This window comes from Nesoenas mayeri (assembly GCF_963082525.1).
Source record: "Nesoenas mayeri genome assembly, chromosome: 3".
Lineage (NCBI taxonomy): Eukaryota > Metazoa > Chordata > Aves > Columbiformes > Columbidae > Nesoenas > Nesoenas mayeri.
The window spans coordinates 75,329,641-75,351,481 of record NC_137544.1 but is presented as its reverse complement, the minus strand read 5'-3'; the positions used below and the strand labels follow the sequence as shown (position 1 = coordinate 75,351,481).

Below are 21,841 nucleotides of genomic sequence, written 5' to 3'. Positions count from 1 at the left end.
CCTGGCCACCATCTTAGTTTGGAACCTTAACCAATGAACTTACATTCTAAGGAGCAGTGCTAGCTCCTCTTCAAGCCTAAATTGATTGGAAAGTAGAGGAATAATGAAAGAGAAAGAAAAGGAGCAAGAGCCCCAGCAAGAAAAGAAGAAAGTCATGACTCACTGGAGTCTTGGTGACACTTTGTACAGACTATATTGTTGTGACATGATAATTGAGAAGTATTACAGTCCCCTTTCAGTGTCAATATTAAGAACTGCATGGCATTGTCCAGCACTATTAAAAGTTTCCTTCTTGTTACCTGTAGTTAGAGATTTGCCTATGATTTAATGTGTGGGACTTGTCTTTTGTACTCTACTCCATACTGAATTTGCAAATCTACATATTGAATTTGCAAATCTACATATTATGAAAATATTGTAAAGAGAAGTGAACATTTTGAGCGCTTTTGTAACAAATTATTAAATTTTAATCAATGTAAGAGTAACCTAGAGAATCAAAGTCCCATAAAATGTGACTATAAATTTGGAGGGAACAAAAATGGAAGGTAGGAATAGGCAGCAGCAGAGAGAGTATGTGCAGTTTTAATACAAAGACATGTGACAGCCAGGTTCTCTGCTGCTGGATTTTTTCTTCCTCTCTTTCTCTATACCCACTGGCTCTTCGGCAGATGCTGCATAGCCTTTCCCCAAACTATGCTCTGCACAGTCTCGGCATGTTTTATCTGAGCATATTAATATCAGCTGTATCCAGGCAGTAAAGTGCATCTTTGTGTTATTCATCCTGGTAGATCTTGACACATTCATCTGTTGTAGAAACACTCCACAGCATCTAGGGTAAAACCTAGAAAAGAACACATAGAGTTGTTGTGCCTGTATCCTAGTTAGTTTGTTGCCTGTGAAATCCTAAAATTTAATGAGATGTCCAAAATATCTTCACATAGTTAAAGGTAGCATCATAAAATAGGGATCTCCAGAAACCAGCCTGCTTGAAGCAGGGAGATGACCAGAATGAAGTGAAGAGAGGGATGAAACATCAGCCTTGTTCTCAAAGCTTGTCTTATCTTACTCTGTAATGGTATTTAGTGTTGTACTTCCTCCTTCAGCCCTTTTCCATGGAATAATTAAACACAAGAGAAGGAAAGTGCCTCTTGCTTGATGGCTTAGTGGCTGGGATACTCTTCTGGAAGAAATATTTTTCAAACCCCTCTTTTCCTGGGTTTTAGTCAGGATTTTTGTCTCTAAAATGAATGTGGCACTACTGGATTCCTTGAGCACATTATCCTGCTCTGAAAATCCTATCCCTGGCAGTCTTCAATTCCAGTATGATTTGATGGGTGCATTTATTATTAGTACCTCAAAAAGTAACAGATGCTGTCGAGGCAACAATGCAGATGAAGGAATTCTGGTGGTGCATAGTTCTGTGCTTTGCTTTCCAATAGCCTGGTATAATGTGGATTGTTCTGTACATAGCCTTGACAGAAACTGGGAGAGCTCTGTGGTTAGATAGCTGCTATGCAAAGTCTTTAAGAATCTCACTGCACCAGAGTTTTATATTTCATTGAATCTCAACAACAATAAAATTGTTGCAGGGATAACACCTCAAGGAATTGTCATAGGAACCCTTTTGGGAATGGTACTTCATGTGAGATTTAGTCCAGATGATCAACAAGTGGCAGTATGTGCTGGAAATCAGATCTACATGTTAAATGCAAAGGTGAGATACCATCCTCTGTAACCATGTTGCTGGTATTTCTTTAGTTTATTCACTTTCAAATAAAATAATGATACAGAAATGCCAGAGTAATGAAACAAAGGCATTTGTTTATCTCATATAGATGAAAATAATCATAAGCTAATGCTTGATAATGCATCATATGCCAGATAGAAGACTAGATTAAAAAAGCTGAAGTGAAACAATATCTCAATGACTTAGAAGAGGAAAACATTCCGGGAGCACCTGAATAATTACGCATGTATCATTCATTCTGAAAAAGCAAATGTAATGTGCAGTGGTTTTGCCAGTAAGACGATATATAGGGCTGCAGTTTCTATAAGAAATATCTTACTGAATTATGGTTTTGAATAAAAATCTGACAATTCTTAGAAACAGGTATTAATTATAAAAACTTTAAACTAATTTTTGTTTTTAGTTTGAAATCTAATCTGTTTTTATCTTGACTTGATTAATCATAGAATGAAACTATACTAGCTGAATTGGATGGCCACCTGGCTCCAGTGACTGCTGCTGAGTTTTGCACGTGGGAGAAAAGTATGCTCATATCAGTGTCAGAAGACAGAACCTTTAAGGCAAGGAAATCATAGAGCTGCACCTTTGAAAAGCACAATTTAGTGAATATGTGAAGCAGTTTTTTTTTTTCCCCTTAAAGTATTTTCTGAAGATTAAGCAAAAAAACATTTCTGACTTTATAGAGGCCAAGACATCATAGCTGCTTGGGAAATTATTGTAAAAATTAATCACTCTTTTTGAAACAACCAATGCAGGTTTTGCATATTCAAAAGTTTCTACAATTGTGTGCTAACTTTGGTGATTATTATCTTCTGGCATATGGATATAAAATATTTCGATCAATTTGGCTGTAACTGAAGTGTTTCAATATGCTGAAATGAATGAAAGCATTTCACTTTGAGTCTGCTGACAGTGCCTGCAATTTTCCCTCTCGGGAATATGGTGTTGGGTTATTGCATGTCATGGCTGGGTTATTGCATACTAGTAGGTTTTTTTTGCAAGACAAGATTTTATATGATGACACCATGAATTGCTGCTACTGTACATTATGACAGTGGAAGACAACTTAGACAGTGAGGGGGAACAAGGAGCCTGAGTAAACCCTGGTGTATCTTTCAGGAGATACTGGGTGGGTACCTTGGTTAGATATTGTTTCATCTACTACTGATTGTCTTCTATAAGATTCTAAACATAGCCAAACATTTAGTTCTACAAGCTCAAGTAAAATTAAAGTTTGCTGTATTAAAAGTTTGTAGGGTTGTTGTTGTTTTTATTTTGTGTGTATGTGTGTGTTTTTCTTTGCTTGTTTGTTTTGCTTTGTTTTTCAAAACTTAAAGTAACTCTTTTTTTTTTTTTTTTTTTTTTCTGGAGAAAATGTTGAGTTTTGTCCTGGTCTTGGACAAAAAATGCAAAGATTGACTTGAAATACTAAGAAATATTAATAATTTCTGCTTTTTGTTTGATTATTTCTTGTTTATTTTGATCTAAGAAATTAAATCAAGGTAAAAATGGCTGAAGGAAAAGAACTATGTGCTTCTTCATATTAATTTAATGAAGACTTGATAAATTATACAAAATCCTAATGAATAAGTTGATTTTTTTTTTTTTTTAACCTAGGTAAATGTTTGCACTAAAATAACAATAAAATGAAAATATTTTGCAAGTCTCCCAAGTAATTTAGTAAGTCTTCAGGTTTTAATTTTTCTGCCTGATTCTGCAGATCAGGGGTAATTCCCTGAGGGCAACCACACTGGAGTCTATGATAGTTTCTGCGATTGCAGGACTTGCAGTGTCCAAAACCTTATGCTCCCCTAGCCATTTTACTTGACTAAAGAAGTGAGACAGGTGAGAATGTCTTCAGACAAATTTGTGAAATAAGATATTAGGAAACAGCTTTTCAGAATAATTATGTTTCCATTCAGAGAAAAAGGAAACATGAAAAAAGAGAAAAGCCTTGGAACTGAACAAAGACTCATAGCCCTGTTTAGAAAGCAGGAACTGCTTGGCTGTGATTTTTTCAGTCCTAGCTGTGATAGCTATGATAAATGTCATGGAAGTATTTGTGGAGAGAAAGGCTCATAGAAGTAGCAACATGAGAGGAAAAAAAAAATTGGTTTTATTTAGCTTTCTTAATCAACTATTAGGTATTCAATACATCATGTAGATACATTCATGTTAGTAGTGCAGGTTGACTAATATGTGGGTCTATAGATCATAATAAATCTCATTATTATTAATAATTCTCAGAGCCCGATATGAAAATTATGAAATTATGCAAGCTTCCTGTGTGAAAACTAGTACCAATTCAAGCATATCTTTTCATTAATTTAGCTTATGTCACTAAGAGATCAACTTAAGCAAAGATGATAGTAATTATTTCTAATTACTTGTATATCCATACCAGGTGAGTTTCACCTTTTTCATTATGGATACTTATCAATTAAACAAAGCCCTAAATAAAATCCTGAAAGAAATCCTTACCATATTGCACCACTTTCAATGACTGCATTTCTCAGTTTTCACCACATGATGGCCGTTGAAGTTTGCGTTTTCTTTTCCTTCCTTTTTTCTTTTCTGAAGGTGTGGGACTATTCTACCGGCCAGTTAAGATATCAGTCAGGAGTATTAACGGGTAAGTTTTCTTTTTTATATATACTTTTTCATAGCATAAAAAAAATATCTCTAAACAATAACTTAAAATTGTTATAGAAGTGTTTAGTTGGTTGATTGAAAATAATTCTAGTAGACTACCTAGTAGTAAACATATTTTCTTTTAAAGATAGTAGTGAATATATTTTATTTTAGAAAGTACTTCCAAGTAGGCAGTTTTAGCATGCTTTCATAAACAGTTCTTTTTGTACAGGATGTGCCTGTAACTGTTCCAAATTACTGAGATACGCAAATGGAGCTCTTTTGTCTCATAGATACAGTTCCACTGTCTGAGTACCCTGTGCTTGTTTCCTTTTAATTTTGTATATGATATGGAAGGAAATACTCAAAGTATACCATATGCAGATTTATTAGAAGCGTCTATAGCTGATGGCATATATTGACTTTAAAGGTGCAAGCTACTTTTGTGGAAAGATGAGAGCAAAAAACGTTGTCTCCAGTACAGCAGGGACCCCTCCTCCAATAGCACTTTTTCTATAGGAACCATATAATTTTCAACAGGACCTGCTCAAACTCCCCTTTTGTTGCTCCTGCTTGTGGTGCTTTTAGTGGCGATTGGAGCACACTCTTGGGGCATAAGCTGCATGGAGAATGGTTGTGCATACATATTGTTGGATGATCTCATGTAAACTAAAAACTAAAACCACATCGTAGGAAAGGAGAGGAAGCACGGGTGATTCCCCTCTGGTTGCCCATGGGAACTGATTCCCTTGAAAGCCTGCGTTAACTGCGATATCCGGGTTTGCAGGTGCAAGGCCATGAGAATAACAGCATGGAAACAAAAAAAGGAAAACTACTGCTACAGGGGCTCTGAAAACTGTGCATAGCAGCTTGGGTGAAGTGCTGTGGAAAGCCACTGCCATGGCAGGCCACAGACCTGCAACACAAAGGCTAAGGCATGCAAAGCTTTTTGCAATTGTAAGAATTGAAGTAAGGGATTTTTTTTTGCTCTATGAATAGGAGGATTCAATTTTGAATAATGTATTTTAATTAAATATGTGATTTGTGTCTAGTCTGAAAATAATTTTATCTTTTTTGAAGTAGCATTTCCTTTGCTAAGTCTGCTAGTTGATGAAGAAAATAAACAGATTATCACTGGATGTGCTGAAGGGCAGGTAAGAATTACCCATTAATCTTAGTCTCTGTGTGGAAACAGTCAACTATTATTAATGTATCTGGCTATAAAAAAGCTTCACAATCTGCATATGTGTTTTGAACTGTTAGAACAGTTTAGTAAGCATAATTCAATGCTTTGTGTGTAAAACATATATGGTATATAAGACCTCTATTACAAAATGGAAACTTCTCTCTGAAAACCGGGAAAGTTTTTAAGAGTACAATCAGTGATTATATAAGAGGAGTACACTGAGAGGCTATAAATAGGTCTGTTTTAAAGGAAAAAAGGTGAAAAATAAGATTCTTCTATTTTGACCAAGGAAAGAAGCATATGACAACAAATGGAAGAGATTAGGATTTCAGCATGTTGGGATTCTAATCAAAATGTTATAAATGTGAATAAGCAGTTTACCTCCTCTTTAGTTTAATGTTAAGAATATATTTACATGAGATTTTCCAGCTGTTTTCTTTCAGTGTTACTCTCCAGTGAACTGTGAAGAAAATTAAAAATTTAATGATAATGCTGCCTAAAAAGAGAAAGATATAAATGAAATTCATATACATGACTCAGTGAGTAATTATGTGCAGGTTACTTGTGATTTTTAATAGTGGGAAATAGTCAATGAGGAGCTTTTCCAAGACATAAGCATATGAAAATTAGATGTGACTTAAAATTTATATTGGCTGCTTTTGCTAATATTGAATATATCCTTTGATAATCTTAGAAATGCTAATAATTAAATTTCTGGTCCAGGGTGAGATTCCAGATATAAAAATTGATTAGTTACATCAACAATTTTAAATATTGGATGTTTAGTTTGTATGCATGTAAGCTTTATGTTAGATGTCAAAAAGTTACTGCAATCGCTTTTTCTATTTCTTGCAGCTTTGGATCTTCAGTTTAATCAACGGTCATAATTACCGTTGCGTGGCACACATCAACTTAAAGAAAGAACAAGAAAGATTCTACAATAAAGTGTGGAAATCTGGAAAAGAAATAGGTAGCGCAGTGCTTCTAAAATGCTCTTCATGATATGTTCTAGTTTTTATTGGCTACTGAGTGTGTGCTTTTTATGCCATGAGAATTTATTATAAGTGATAGTCTCAAACTGTGGCATGGAGTCTTACTGAAGCTGACTGAAGTTGGGTATTGGCATATCTAGAAAAAATTATGGATGTATATCTGTAATATAATGATGGCAAATGCATCTGCTTATAAAACATTGCATGATGTGAACTACTAAGTATTTGTTTTTTATTGAAGTCATTGCTCAAGGCTTAAGTGAGAGCAGAATCAGTGCCTAAAAATTCATCCATTGTCTAAGTGGAGTAGTGTTTCTTGGTTACTTTTGAAGCTTGTGGGACTTATCATTATTATTTTTTTTTAACCCATAACAGTACCTTCATGATATTTCTCTGGCTGTGGTATTTCTACTGGTATAACACAGAGTACTTATAAGTCTTTAAAGACTGCACTGATAACCCCAGTAAAGTGACTCCATGCTCCCAAATGAGCCATTCAGATTATCTGCACACTAGCTGAAGTGAGTTGAGGTCCTCCTAAAGGCAAGCAAAAGGGAGCTTTCTTTAGGGAAGAGGGAGATCTGGTTTCCTCTCCTTGTTCTTTTTCTGCCTCCACTGAGTGTTGTATTCTTAGTAATCCTAAGATCCTAATGTAATGAGAAAGACTGCTATATTTCTTATTGTTATTTAAAGCATGTGAATGTTACTTTCATCTTTGGGTGTTTAGGAGTGATGTAGTGTCTGCCTAAAGCTGAATTCGCTGCTAGTCGTTCCTAAGTGTGAAGTGCACATGAATAATGGATTGAGGACTCCTTGGGAAGATGAAATTGAGGTGGCTTTCCATCTTGTTTTTGGATAAAGTTGTAACTTTACTGTCAAAATAATTTCCAGGCTAAGTGGAAAGGTACACAGCGTATTTAAGGGGTTTTAGAATACAGCTTTTTGAGATGTCAGTTTCTCAGATAAACACACCTAGATTCCGCCAACTCCTTTTCAGTCCTTAAGGAGGCTCTCTGCATTGTATCTGTCTGTCTTTGAAAGAAGATGATACTGAAAATAGCATGATAATGAGGAAAGATATTTAAAGAGGGCTGGCTCTTAGGAAATACCCATCTTTTGAAACAGAAACTTCTTGAGTATGGTCTTAATTCATGCTACTTTACTACTTCTAATTCTCTCTTAGATCATATGTGTTTTCCTTATTTCATAGTTTTTTGATGGTTAGTATTGTTAATTGTTTTTCTTAGGTGAAGGGCGAAATAATTCCCAGCTTTGCAAAACAAACAACATGAGACCAGGAGGATCAGTGGAATCATCATTGCCTATCCTATTAATTGAACACTGTGACTTTTTAGTATGCTTCCATAATGAAGAAAACATGTAAGTCTTTTAAAATGCCGCAAAGTCTTTGGCTGAAATCTATTACTAGAAGTTCCTATTGGTCCTTGGATTATTGTCACTGCAGCTTGATATTAAAAAAAAAAAAAAAGATACAGTAGGAAAATCAAAGAATGCATTTAGGGATCTACAAGTTTTGGTGGCCTACTCTTAGGCAGATAATATACACAAACTGATACAAAGTTAAAACTGGTTTCTAGTCTGAAAAATAATTTTATAAAAATAGCACTGGGAATATTCATTTTAGCATCTATTGATACCACTTGATGACAGAAGCTCAGTTAAACAAAAAATTAAGAAGCCAATTAGAATGAAAAAGCCAAAATTATTTTTAGTTTGCTTCCCTAAGGAAATAAGTTTGATGCAGCCACTGTGTGCCCATGTCATTCGCCTTCCAAATTTAAATAACTTTTGAACTACATAACCTGTTCCAGCCAGACTTATGTCAGAGAGACATTTCAAAGCATGGTGTTTTTACTCCTTCTCATGCAACTGATTGGCCAGGTAGAGGAGAGATACCTGAATTAATCCTTATATTGCATTTCTTTCCTGAAGAGAAGTGTAACCATATTATCAGGCACCTGGGGGATTTGTTCAGGATACGTCCATGAGAACTGCTTCATAGAACAATTTGGTTTTGTTGTTATTTATAATTATCATTTGCATGAATTTATCAGCCACATCATGTTCTAGGAAACACTTATTCTAACCTTTGCCCTATAGCGAGTTGTACGGGTATAACTGATTAATCCTCTGGTTAGATATATCGACCATTTTTGATACACAGAGAAGAGAAATATCTGGCAGTCGTGGTTTATTTTGTTTGTCTTTATGTCAGATTGGGTACTTATTAACAAACAGTTATTTTCATGATGCCTGTGTTTTTAGAAGGACTACTATTGAGAGGAAGGAAATGGTGATTTTTAAGATGTGTATCTCAGACATGTTTAATGGAATGTCAGAACTCCAAGGCCAGGAGACAACTTATTACAGTTGATTGGTCTTATTTTTTGTATAATACTACTCTCAAATCAATAAAACTTTGTCAAAACTATAGGTTTGATTTGAATTATGACACAACTTTAAAGATGTCTAGTTTTCCAATGATGAAGAGTCCACCATGTGTCAAGTTAAGTTTTTCCAGCAACTGATTCATTCAATTTCTAATCTGAATTACCCTCTTTTCCTATACAGTTATTGGCTCTTACTATGTTTTTTATTCTGGTAGTCTAGAGTCAGCTACTGTCAAGTTCCCTCCTTGCATAGCAAATTATAGCTCACAAGTAAGTTATCTCTGCACTTCTGGATAAAATACCTTGCACCAAGGCATGTTTTCTGTAACATTTTTAACATTTGGTTTTGAACTTTTTCATTTGTTTTTCAATCTCCTTTTTGGATATAGTTGCCTAAAGCTGATCCACGGCAGCAGTTTAGTTGAAATAATTTTCTGAATTGAGGTAACATCACTTTCCAGTTCCCACCTGATACTGCCCGGCATTGTACATATAAGGACTACTTACCTTTTCAGCTATTGCATCACGGATGGAGGTTTTGTTCTGCTTATAAACAACCATAACCATTAAATTCTTACTATTAATCCAGTTCAATTATCATTTATTTTAGAGTTTTGTATTTAGAAGTATTTATCTGTTTACTTTTTAAACTACCATGTGTTTGTTTTAGCAAGTGGTTCAGATTTGTCTGAACACCTGAGTAATGCCTGATTTACCAGTTTTCCTGCTTTTAATGAAATGCAATATTGAAACATTTTTGAAACACTGATGTGAAAAAAATTATGGGTCTCACACATTCCTAAGATTTTTGATGTTGAGTAATTTCATCACAGTGGATGACATTTTACTATTGTAAAGTGGGTGTAAAATCACTTCCTGTATCTATCTCTTGATACCATTGTTCATAATAATTTGATAGGACCACTTCTTCAAAAATAATTCAAAGAATTTGGGAAGAATATAAGGCTGTTGTCAGAGGGTGTAGGGAGGCAACTATGAAAGCTAAGGCCTCCTTAGAATCCAACCTGGCAAGAGGGGTCAAGGACAGCAGGAAGAGCTTTTTCCAAAACGTGGCAGATAAAACTAACACCAGAGGCAATGCAGGCCCACTGATGGACGAGGTGGGTGCCCTGGTGACAGAAGATACAGAGAAGGCAGAGTTACTGAATGCCTTCTTTGCCTCTGTTTACTCTACCGGAGGCTGTCCTGGGGAGCCCCGTACCACTGACGCCCCAGAGGAAGGCAGGAAATTGGAGAAGTTTGCCTCGGTTGATGAGGACTGGGTTAGGGAGCAGTTAGGCAATCTGGACATCCATAAATCCATGGGTCTGGATGGGACGCACCCACAGGTGCTGAGGGACCTGGTTATGGTCATTGCTGGACCACTCTCCATCATCTTTGCCAAGTCTTGGGAAATAGGAGAGGTGCCTGAGGACTGGAGGAAAGCAAATGTCACTCCAGTCTTCAAAAGGGCAAGAAGGAGGACCCGGGTAACTATAGACCAGTCAGCATCACCTCCATCCCTGGAAAACTGATGGAACGACTTATCCTTGTTGCCATCTCAAGGCATATCAGTGATAAGAGGGTCATTAAGGGCAGTCAACATGGCTTCACCAAGGGGAAGGCGTGCTTGACCAACCTCATTGACTTTTAGGAGGACATAACAAGACGGATGGATGATGGCAGAGTGGTGGACGTGATATACCTTGACTTCAGTAAGGCATTTGACACAGTCTCCCACAGCATCCTTACAGCTAAACTGAGGGAGTGCGGGATGACCGGATAGTGAGGTGGACTGTGAACTGGCTGAAGGGAAGAAGCCAGAGAATCGTGGTCAATGGGGCGGAGTCTAGTTGAAGGCCTGTATCTAGTGAAGTGCCTCAGGGGTCAGTACTGGGGCCTGTATTATTCAATATATTCATCAATTATTTGGACGAGGGAATAGAGTACACTATCAGCAAGTTTGCTGATGACACTAAGCTGGGAGGAGCGGCTGACACGCCAGAAGGCTGTGCTGCCATCCAGCGAGACCTGGACAGGCTGGAGAGTTGGGCAGGGAAAAATTTAATGAAATATAACAAGGGAAAGTGTAGAGTCCTGCATCTGGGTAGGAACAACCCCAGGTTCCAGTATAAGTTGGGGAATGGCCTATTAGAGAGCAGTGTAGGGGAAAGGGACCTGGGGGTCCTGGTGGACAGCAGGATGACCATGAGCCAGCACTGTGCCCTTGTGGCCAGGAAGGCCAATGGCATCCTGGGATGTATTAGAAGCGGGGGTGGTTAGTAGGTCTAGAGAGGTTCTCTTTCCCCTCTTTTCTGCCCTGGTGAGACCCCATCTGGAATATTGTGTCCAGTTCTGGGCCCTTCAGTTCAAGAAGCACAGGGAACTGCTGAAGAGAGTCCAGCATAGGGCAACAAAGATGATGAAAGGAGTGGAGCATCTTCCATATGAGGAAAGACTGATGGAGCTGGGTCTCTTTAGTTTGGAGAAGAGGAGACTGAGGGGTGACCTCATTAATGTTTATAAATATATAAGGGGTGAGTGTCATGAGGATGGGGCCAGGCTCTTCTTGGTGACAACCAATGGTAGGATAAAGGGTAATGGGTTCAAGCTGGAACACAAGAGGTTCCACTTATATTTGAGAAGAAACTTCTTCTCAGTGAGGGTGACAGAGCACTGGAACAGGCTGCCCAGGGGGGTTGTGGAGTCTCCTTCTCTGGAGACATTCAAAACCCGCCTGGACGCCTTCCTGTGTAACCTCATCTAGGTGTTCCTGCTCCAGCAGGGGGATTGGACTAGATGATCTTTTGAGGTCCCTCCAATCCCTAACATTCTGTGATCCTGTGATTCTGTAATTAATGAATTAAATTAGTCTACTACTGCCATGCATTAACACATGTAAACCACAAATAAAACTCTACAGAGCATACAGAAGTCTCACAAACCAGAACTGAAACTGTCTGTCCTCATCTGTTTCTTCAGTATTTGGCTGTTTCTGTTATATATATACTTATATATATAAGTATATAAAGTATTAAGCCACTGTGGTGACTCTTTTCATGCCAAGTTTCAGCTTTATATTTTTCCATACTCTTGCTTCAACTCTTGTAGTCTGACTTTACAAATCAAACCAGTAAGTCGACTCATTCTTATTTGGAAAATTTATTGAAATGTCAATGCCAATTTTTATTAACTGTGGCACCAAATCATTTTTAGTGTTTGAGAATGACAAAGGTTATTTTGTTAATATCATCTTATGCTTGATAATGTTTTTCTTCTGTGAGGGTGTTGACTGAAATTGTAACCAGTTGGTCTACTCTCTGGTGTTTGCAAAGGCTGGGTTTCATTACCTAACTACAATGCTACTGCCACTAAGCACACCTTGAGACAGACATTCCAGGCTTATCTAGTGTTATTTATTTTCCCCTTAGTTTGTGCTGTTTTTTCTCTTGTATTTTAACTATGTACAAACACACCTTAAATTTAACTGCATTTTGTGTGTTCATATTACAAGAGGTAAAGTAAGAATATATGTTGATTTGCCTCTTTCTTTGAATTTACTCATTGTGTGTACAATGCTTTTACAGCATCTCCCAGATGTTACAAACCGCAGTAATTTTGGAAGAAAAGTATTTCCTATGCTGTTTTAGGCTTGCCATGAGCACTTATATAAATAAAGGATTATGTTCCATTCTTAGTCTTCAAAACTTCACAATTTGATTGAAAACTTTCACTTTGAACTACAGATTTGAAAAAATGCTGTAAATGTAACTTTTTTGGGGGGAGGAGTATTTTTTAGTTGTTGCACTGGTATTGGGTAATGAATATTAAAAAAAACCCCAGTTGCTGTGTCTTGTACGGTAATAAGAAAAGCTTCTTTATCATACTCAGATAATTTTTTCTCCTTTTTTTTTTCAATAGATCTTGTTCCCTGAATGCTAGCTATTTTTGGATAGGAAGCTCTACTGGCTTGTTAATAGTGAATCTGGCAAACTTTGAAATAGAAGGTTTTTTGTCTTACAAAGGTATGATTATGAAATATCTGACTACACCATAATGTGATTTCTTTCCTTTGTATCTGATATAAATAGTATAAGAATTAGTTTGTGAAATAGCAGAATACAGTAGAAATGAAGTGGGTTTATTTTGTTCTGTGTATGTTGTTTTTTGTTTTTGTTTTTTTTTTTTCTTTGTAAATAATTTGTGTTCTTCCGTCATTGCTGACTTGTTTCAGAAGATGTGTCAGCTCTAGATTTCTGTAGTGGCTAGCAATGAATGTTTATCTGATTTTGCAGTTTGAGTGTTAAATATAAAGAATATTATTCTAATCCTACTTAACAATGTATGCTTAAACCATGCGGATATAAACTGAAGACAGTGATTATGGTGGTGTCAAATTAGTATGAGTAACTTATTTTTCCTATCTTAGTGATAGTTTTTTCTTTTAAAATGCAAATACAATTTTATGACACTATGTTCTTTTTGGTAAAGATTACAGTGACCTCAGCATTCGGTTTGCTGGATCGTGTGCGTTAGCAAGGAAGACAGTTAACGGAAAAGTGAGTATACAGTAAGCATTGTTTTAATGAATGTTTACATTTCCAGTTGTTTTCAATAAATATTAATTATGAATTTTCATAACAAATTAATGTACACATTTGCTCTAATATGAATAACACAGTAATTTCTCTGGAGAAGGTTGATTCCTCTTTATGGAATCTACTAGTTTAAATAGCTGTGTGGTTTTAAAGCTCTCACAGTTCAGGTACTGTCCAAAGTGATTAATAAGGAAAAGGTGAATTGCTTTTTATACTGTTTGATATGTAATTTGAATGTTAAGAATGACTATTGGGGAAGCAGAGTCAATCTTTTCAAGGAAAAAATATATAAGTATTGTTACACCTTGTCTCTCAAACAAATGTTATGATGAACTGCTTCTGAATCCTTCCAAGAAATCTGTGAAAACAATTTAAGTTGTGAGAAAATTTGTGGAAAGTCACTAAAAGTGTTTTTAAGGAAATGAAAGACATTCTTGTTTGTATAATCCATATTTAATGTTAGAGTTTTCTTACAAAACTGAGCTGAATCTAGGTCTTTATACATATTTAACATATAAGTGGTTTGTTTTAAAGAAGGATTTTGCTTTAAATTCAGTTTCTAGCATGTTCTCAAAATGTCTCCAAAGCCAATCTTTCTTCCATATGTGCTTCTTTTCTCAGAACTCTTACTGCAGAAATATGTCTGTTGTAGACGGTATTGGAATTTCTGTGACTGTTAGGTACTGAACTCCGTTAAGACATGTATTTAAGCAACGTAAGCATATTTTTGAAGGACAGCATTAACCAATTTTACCGTTTCTTGCTCTGCAAGACTAAATCCATGGAAATTTTTGACTAATTTTCATAAATGACACAAAGTGATTTCATTTTCCACTATAAATACTTCAGAGTTGGAGCTTAAATTATGAAGTAGATGGAATGTTATTTTATGTTATAATTGCTGCAGGTTTTATGCTTGATCACATCAATGTTCGAAGATATGACTTCTGTGTTGGAAGTTAACCTTGCTGCATTGGTGAGAATGCAGCAGAGTGATTTTCTCCTATGTGGAAATAAAAACAGTCTATCAGTTATTGCCAGGTACAGAATAACTTTAAATGTTTTTTTTTCCTCTGAGCTGGGTGACATATTTGTTTTCTTGACACCAGTGCTATTTGTTGACATGGTTTTATTTTACTTGATTTCCTGTCATGTTTATGTTGTGTTGAGTGCATTTTGCACGAGGAATCACAGAATGGTTGAGATTGTAAGACATCTCTGCATGTCATCTTGTCCGACCATCCCTCCTCAAGCAGGGCCACCTAGAGCCAGTTACCCAGCACCATGTCCAAATGTCTTTTGAATATTTCTGGACAGGGAGATTCCACAACCTCTCTGGACAACCTATGCCACTGTTTAGCCGCCCTCACAGTAAAAAAGTGTTTCCTCGTGTTCAGATGGTACCTCCTGTATTTCAGTTTTTGCCCATTGGACAGCAAGCACAGAGCCTGGTTCTGTCTCTCTTACAGCCATATACTGATGCATGGGGTTGGTTGTTCCTCCCCAGGTACAGGACTTTTTACTTCCCCATGTTGAACTTTATGAGGTTGCTGTCAGCCCATTTCTCCAGCTGATGGATGTCTCTCTGGATGGCAGCACAACCTTCTGTGTATCAGAAACTCCTCTCATTTTTGTGTCATCAGCAAACATGATGAGGGTACACTCTGCTCCTTCATCCAGATTGTTAGAATCCTAGAATCATTTAGATGAGAAAAGACTTTTAAGATCATTGAGTCCAACCATTAACACAACACTACCAGGTCCACTGCTAAGCCATGTCCTTAACCACCACATCTACAGATCTTTTAAACACCTCCAGGGATGGTGACTCAACCACTTCCCCTGGGCAGCCTGTTCCAATGCCTGACAACCCTTTCTGTGAAGAAGTTTTTCCTAATACCCAATCTAAGCCTTCGCTGGTGCAACTGGAGGATATTTCCTCTTTTCCTGTCACTCGTCACTTGGAAGAAGAAACCCACAGCCTTCTCACTACAATGTCCTTTCATGTAGTTGTAGAGAGCGAACAAGGTTTCCACTCAGCCTCCTTTTCTCCAGGCTAAACAAACTCAGAAAAACACTGACGTCTTGAAGACAATAAAAAACCTACAATATACACTGAAGTGCAGATGTCCATGTTTATAATAAAATCATCAGTTATTATTAATAGAAAAGAGATTTGACAGTTTAATGCAATAATCTGTGAATCTAGTCAGGGCCAAGGCTTGTCTGTGATGCTGGGTTTTTGAGCTGATAGCTAATCCACTCTGCATGATTTGTATTTATGAAAATCTCACTGGTATCACACATATACATACACACATGCACACAAATAGCTAAAAGAAGTTTTGTCAGCTTTTCCTAATTCGATGCTTTGGTCCATTGCACTGATCAATTTTTGTGCTTGGTTTTAAAACTTAGGTCTTCTATATTGACAAATTCTCCATTATGTAAAGGTTTAAAGAAAAATTTGAAAGAACCTTCCAGTAAAAAACTTGGTAAGTAGGAATCAATCTTAAAATGAATTAATAAAGTTATATTTCTAATAGCAGTAACTGACTCACAACTGGCTGCTGTATAGTACAAGTCAGTATATCTATTTTTGTTTTAAATGTATATTACATTTTTTTTTATTTTAGTAGGAAGAATTTTATACTTCTAGTAGTATTTCACATCCTACATATTTATTTGTAGTGAAGATGATGGTAATGTTTTGTTGTTTTTTTTTCTTTTAAAAAGAACTTTTAGTGGATTTTCAAAGAGTTAGAGTGTAAAATGTTTACGTTTTTTCATAAGTGATTCTTTTGTCATAGCATGCAATATATTTTTCTGTATAATTTGTTGTTTCTTTCTTAACTTTGATTACCTGTTTTGGTTAATTTAATTGTCCTGAATAGTCTTTTGTCAATACCCGCAAGTTTAGGAAGTTAATTTTTGCCTCGATGTTCTATGGTTTAAAATAAAGAAAGAAATCTGACTTTCAGTTGCTGCTGGAGCACTTGTAGCTTCTTTGCTTAGCAACAGTAAAGCAAAGTCCAAAAACTACCTACAAAATAATTTTTTTATAATCAACTTTTCTTTTGGAAATATATTAAAATATTGATAGCTGTAGACATGTACAAATATTCTATTTTTACTATATTTTACTATATTGTACTTGTTGGACCTATTAAACTGCCAAAGGTTATATCTTTTGTGTTGTATGATATTCCAAGTATGTATTTAGAATGTTTTAGGTAGAATTTCAGGCTTCTTTGGACACACAGCACTGGTGCCAGTACTACCTCTGCTGATACCTCACACTCAGATGGATTAGGTACTGTAAGGAAATCCCATGATCTCTTATGGCTAGTGGTACTGGGAGCTCCTCAGGAAGGATCTTTTTCTGCCTCATTGATACATAAAGAATAAGTGGTGGGAGTCAAAGGAGCTTCTATCCTCAGCATAGGTAAATGTGGCCACAAGATCACTCCCAATGCATCTGAAGATTTTCCCTGGGAATATCAACAGGATTTCCTCTTTACAACTTTTATTTAATTTCTGCTAATATGAAATGCTAATATTTAGTTTTGGGCTGGAGGCTGTCCCTCAGGCTTCTTAGTAGACTAGTGTGGAGACATTATTAATGACTTAAAACATGTAAACCCCCAAACATTTGTGTGCACCCACCAGCCAGTTTTTTAATTCCATAATCCACATATAGAGTGTGAATATGTTGTAGCTATTGCGTATGAAGTCTAAGCATAAAATAGCCAACTACAAACACATTTGTGAATGAATGATGAAAAGAGTTGCTCAGAACAATATTATTATTACTTCAAAGTTTAAAGAAGTTCCTACTAATCGATATTACTGGAGGAAAGATGTTATGCAATGTAACAGTTTGTATTTCTTTCCTTTTCTCAGTAATCATTATTTTAGAGTGATTGGTCATAAGTGTGTTTTGTAAGGAGACATCAAGTATTTCTACTAGCTTAACTATGTATCTATCTTAATTGTAAAAATATAAAGTTGAAAAAAAAATTGATGAAAATTAAATTATTTTGCTATAGGAGTGAAAAGCATGGTGAAAGATCAGCCATTGTTTTTCCATAATAAAATTAAGTCATCAGGTTATACAGTAGCACCGCAGTGAGTATATACAGTATTATTTTGTCTGTTTTCTTAGCGTGTGATATTTTATCACATAAGAGAGCCATATAGTTTCATGATTGTGAAATTAATCACCTGTGAAAAACAGGTATGATATTATCAAATGAAATAATTTTAAAAAGATGCTGTAAATCAGAATTTTCATACCTCCTGGTCAGTTTCCAACTTCCTTTTAAAATCCATGTTAGGTGTGCTCCCTCTTCCATACGATTAAACTCTTCTTGTTTCTTCAGCTTGCAGAAAGAAATGTTTGAAGATTTTATATGAATGGATTTTGACCTTTAGAATGCATTATCCAACAAATAACTCACAGAAAGCAAAACTTTAAGGTGCAAACTTGAGCATTAGATCATTAGAAAGTTATCTTGTCATCAATGTGTACATTATCTTACCTCTGACATTACTAGTAGACATAAATAGTAAGAAAGAAGCAGGATTGTTTTTTGTTTGAAATAAAATATTTCTCTCATGCAACCATTAATGTTTCATATAAGAGAGTTTGTGTTGTTTCTTGTAGAATGAATATGTTTTCTCCAAATATTAACCTGAAGAAAAATGAGGTATCAAAGTGGAAGACCACTTCTAAACGGTAGGTATTGTAGCAACTCCATTAGAGGCAGAACAAATTAAAATGAGGATAAACACAGTTCTATTGGAAATAAGGTTTGTAGCTGTTTGTCTCATTGGAACTTTTTAGTTAGGAGTATCGCTGTACAATGACTTCAGCAAGTGATTCAGATTATCAGACTATCAATTAAATTTGAGTAAGTCTTACATGTAAAATAAAATATATACATTTATTTTCTTAGATTTTTGTTTCTAGAAAGAAGAGCAGGTGCTAAATATGGTTGGAGGCATAGTCCCAACACATTCTTAAGCTGCAACTCGAGTCAGAAAAATAACTGAATGTGACACAGTGAGACTTAGTGATTTCAGGTCGTGTGCCTCGTGCATCCCTAAAATCATGGTATATTAAGATAATGCAAGCTTGCTCTGGTGGGATTAGTCAGAGTATATGTAATGGTAAAATTTGACCAGTGGATTTATCATTGCTGTAGACAGAATGCAAAAAACAAATGCATTTTTAGAGCTGGCTATTCATCTGAATTTGTGTGGTATGTTAAATGGGAATATTACACACATTTTTTTCTCATTAATATTATAGACTTTGTTCTTTGTAATACAAACATAAAAGTAAAGCATGATTAATGCCATGATGTTTTTGCTTTTAAAGAACTGTTTCTTAAACACTTAATAGCTCAAAACTCAATTTTTGTAATCATTGCACACATAGGCAAGCCTTTAGATAAGGACTTGAGATGATTTATAGATTGGTGTGCTCTGTTTTATGACAGGTTAAGCTAATTAGCACTTTATTTTTTAATATATTTTTAAATAGATGACCAGTGTAATTCTTACTTTATATATGGAGATATTCTTCATGTTGATTGTTGTCACAACCACGTGGAGTTTGCTTTCTTTGCATACTTCTATTAGATAAGTATGCAACTTAAATTTGATTTTATGTACAATTCCATGTTAATTATTGGTCTCGTGAATTCATAACAGTTGATGATAAGAGTAACTTAAGTACGACAATTTAAAATTCATTCATCTTCTCATCTTGGATTTAATGTAAGTTTTCCAGGAAATATTTATATAAAGATGTTTAGAATATCTCCCAAAGCACGTGTATTTCATAACTGAAGTGAAAATATACTTGGTTTAGATACCTTAATATTTCTCTTCTCTTTGTCTTTTTTTTCCTTCTTTGAAGTAAAAATAAGGAATATCCATTGGAAAGTTATCCTCCAATCAAATATGAGAAAGAAATATCTGTTACATGTAAACCAGCTCCAATTTGTTGCATTCGGTATGCTGGTATGTACGGGCTTTATAAAATGTACAGTTCTGTGAGTCTGCAGATGTAAGACCAAAATTTGTGTGACAGGCATTGTTAAGACCATGAATGTACTAGGTAAATTCACAGAAAACTTCCTGGCAATACCAAGTGCTGTTTGTTCATAATTTTTTAACTTGCAAAACCATGCAAGCTGCTAGCACCTATTCAAAAGTATTCTAATTCTTCTCAGATTTTATATCTTGTTTCCTTTGGATTTATTTTGTGACTTTCTGACTGCAATTTGAAAATTAGTAGTCTAACAAGTTCTTTCACTGGAGAACTGGTTTTCTGAGACAGTTACTTAGTGTCATTAGGGTGTATTAGAACCTGAAGTTCTGTTTCAAAAGAATCAGAATAGTCATATTTCTTATATAATGACTATTCATTTTTTATATATGAAAATATATATTAAAAAATTGTTCCATATGATCCCGAGAAGGATATTTTTCTTAGCTGCTTTGGAGAAGTGAGTCTTCTGAAAGTTTTAGTGATTTCCAATTAATATAAATATTATTATACAGAAATAACTTCCTAGATAAGCTATCAAATATATTACCAAGTATATAATTATGTCAATGTACACTCTGCAAATCATAATATTTTCAAAGTATTTAAAAATGTATATCTTTATAAATATTTTGTGGAAAAGAGCAACTTTCATCTTCAAGAAATAAAAATAATTAGATGCAATCAGTAACTTTTCTAAAACATATTTCAGCTGTAAGTGTTCCCTAGAGAATGGGAAGAAATTATTTTTATGGCTCCTAAAAGAAACTGGTTGCAGAGAGCTTATTTCTAGGAATGTTACGTGTACTTAAAACTAGAAGTCCGTTTTTAGCATAGAAAAGCTTTGCTATAGTTTGGGTGATACATTTTAAGTACAAGCCATCTTTTACTTATTCTGAGGAAGGAACATCTCTTTCTGTCTTTGTCTTTCTCACACATGTGCACACATAGGCCTAAAGAATGACAATTTAGAAAAACAAGGTTTGGCAATACTTACAGAGTTTCTTTTCGTTGGAATAAATATTGTATCATTGTAAGCTTGTAAAGAGTTATGTTATTGTTGTAGTTTCTGTTGAACAGATGGTTCCTAGCTTTAGAGTACATTTTTTGTTGCAAATTTGCAACTTGGAATTGCAGTTTGGAACACTCTTTCAAGTGGTCTTATGCATCTTTAAACATAGCAGAAAGAAAATTGAATAGAAAATTTAAGTAAAATTTAAGGTGTAGAGCTGCGTTAATGAGTTAGTGCAAACCTTCTTGGACTTATTACACATTCTTCTGTAGTACAGGTGTTATAACTTGTTGTTCTGTTAGAAAACAGTTTTCTTCAGGATTTGAGATGATGATCCATTAAACAAGCCTCCAAAATTCAGTGGAAAATTATTTCTTCTCATTCTGTATGCACAAGAAATTTTATGTATTGTTAATTATGTATGTATGAATTTCACCTTTTATCACCTACCTGATATACTTGCCAATCAGATCTCATGCTGAAAACATATACTGTCAAAACTTTAGGAAAAATGGAGGAGATCTGCAGAAGACCACTGTCCTTTAGCTCAAAGACTTCACACCTTTGAGTCTGTGGGACACATATATCTTGGAATATGTTGTCCAGGACTATTTATTTTTGTGATGAAAATATTTATCAGCATTATTTAGTATGTGCAACTATTATTACTTGGAGGAAAGTCAACTGAAATATTGCTTGTCAGATAAAATAAAAAATATTTTATAGAGTAGTTCTTTGCCAGTTTATTGTACCAGTGCATTTAATAACTGGCAACAGAAAAAGAGATTCTGGAATGCCTCTTCTTAGCATATATATGTCTACCCCATTGTGTGTCCTACTTAAAATTCACTTTCAGTAGATGACTTTCAGATTAGAAATATGGATCTCTTATAGGTTTATATTGCCAAAATATGAGGAAAAATGTTCTTTGGAACATAATATTCTGAACCTGCAATGTGAATGTAACTTGGACAGTAGATAGCAGTGTTTATTGCTGGTGAAATCAAGCATGATGTTTATTTCTTCTGCCTTTGTAAAGAAACTCAGGAGTTCTGTGAAGTAGGTGTTCCAGGGTACCTCTTTTGAAATACTTTTCACAGTGAACCTAGTAGCATTGATTTGAATAATGCACTTCATTTCATTAATTTTATTGCTATCTTCCTTTTCTCTGCCCTCCTTTATTTTTTTTCCCCATTGGTTGATTTA

General features: G+C 35.3%; 1 protein-coding gene across 1 annotated transcript in view; it reads left to right on the top strand.

Moving 5' to 3' along the window:
• WDR27 (WD repeat domain 27) overlaps positions 1 to 21,841 on the top strand; it is a gene marked incomplete at both ends in the record, with an annotated part of 113,519 nt that overhangs the window by 5,977 nt on the left and 85,701 nt on the right. The window contains 13 exons of the mRNA XM_080341445.1: positions 1,590 to 1,714; positions 2,194 to 2,307; positions 4,328 to 4,379; positions 5,462 to 5,532; positions 6,420 to 6,534; positions 7,804 to 7,936; positions 12,889 to 12,992; positions 13,459 to 13,526; positions 14,473 to 14,606; positions 15,984 to 16,060; positions 17,615 to 17,693; positions 18,232 to 18,303; positions 19,492 to 19,595. Of these exons, the coding sequence (XP_080197571.1) occupies positions 1,590 to 1,714; positions 2,194 to 2,307; positions 4,328 to 4,379; positions 5,462 to 5,532; positions 6,420 to 6,534; positions 7,804 to 7,936; positions 12,889 to 12,992; positions 13,459 to 13,526; positions 14,473 to 14,606; positions 15,984 to 16,060; positions 17,615 to 17,693; positions 18,232 to 18,303; positions 19,492 to 19,595 (1,248 nt within the window). The remainder of the gene's footprint in view (positions 1 to 1,589; positions 1,715 to 2,193; positions 2,308 to 4,327; positions 4,380 to 5,461; positions 5,533 to 6,419; positions 6,535 to 7,803; positions 7,937 to 12,888; positions 12,993 to 13,458; positions 13,527 to 14,472; positions 14,607 to 15,983; positions 16,061 to 17,614; positions 17,694 to 18,231; positions 18,304 to 19,491; positions 19,596 to 21,841) is intronic.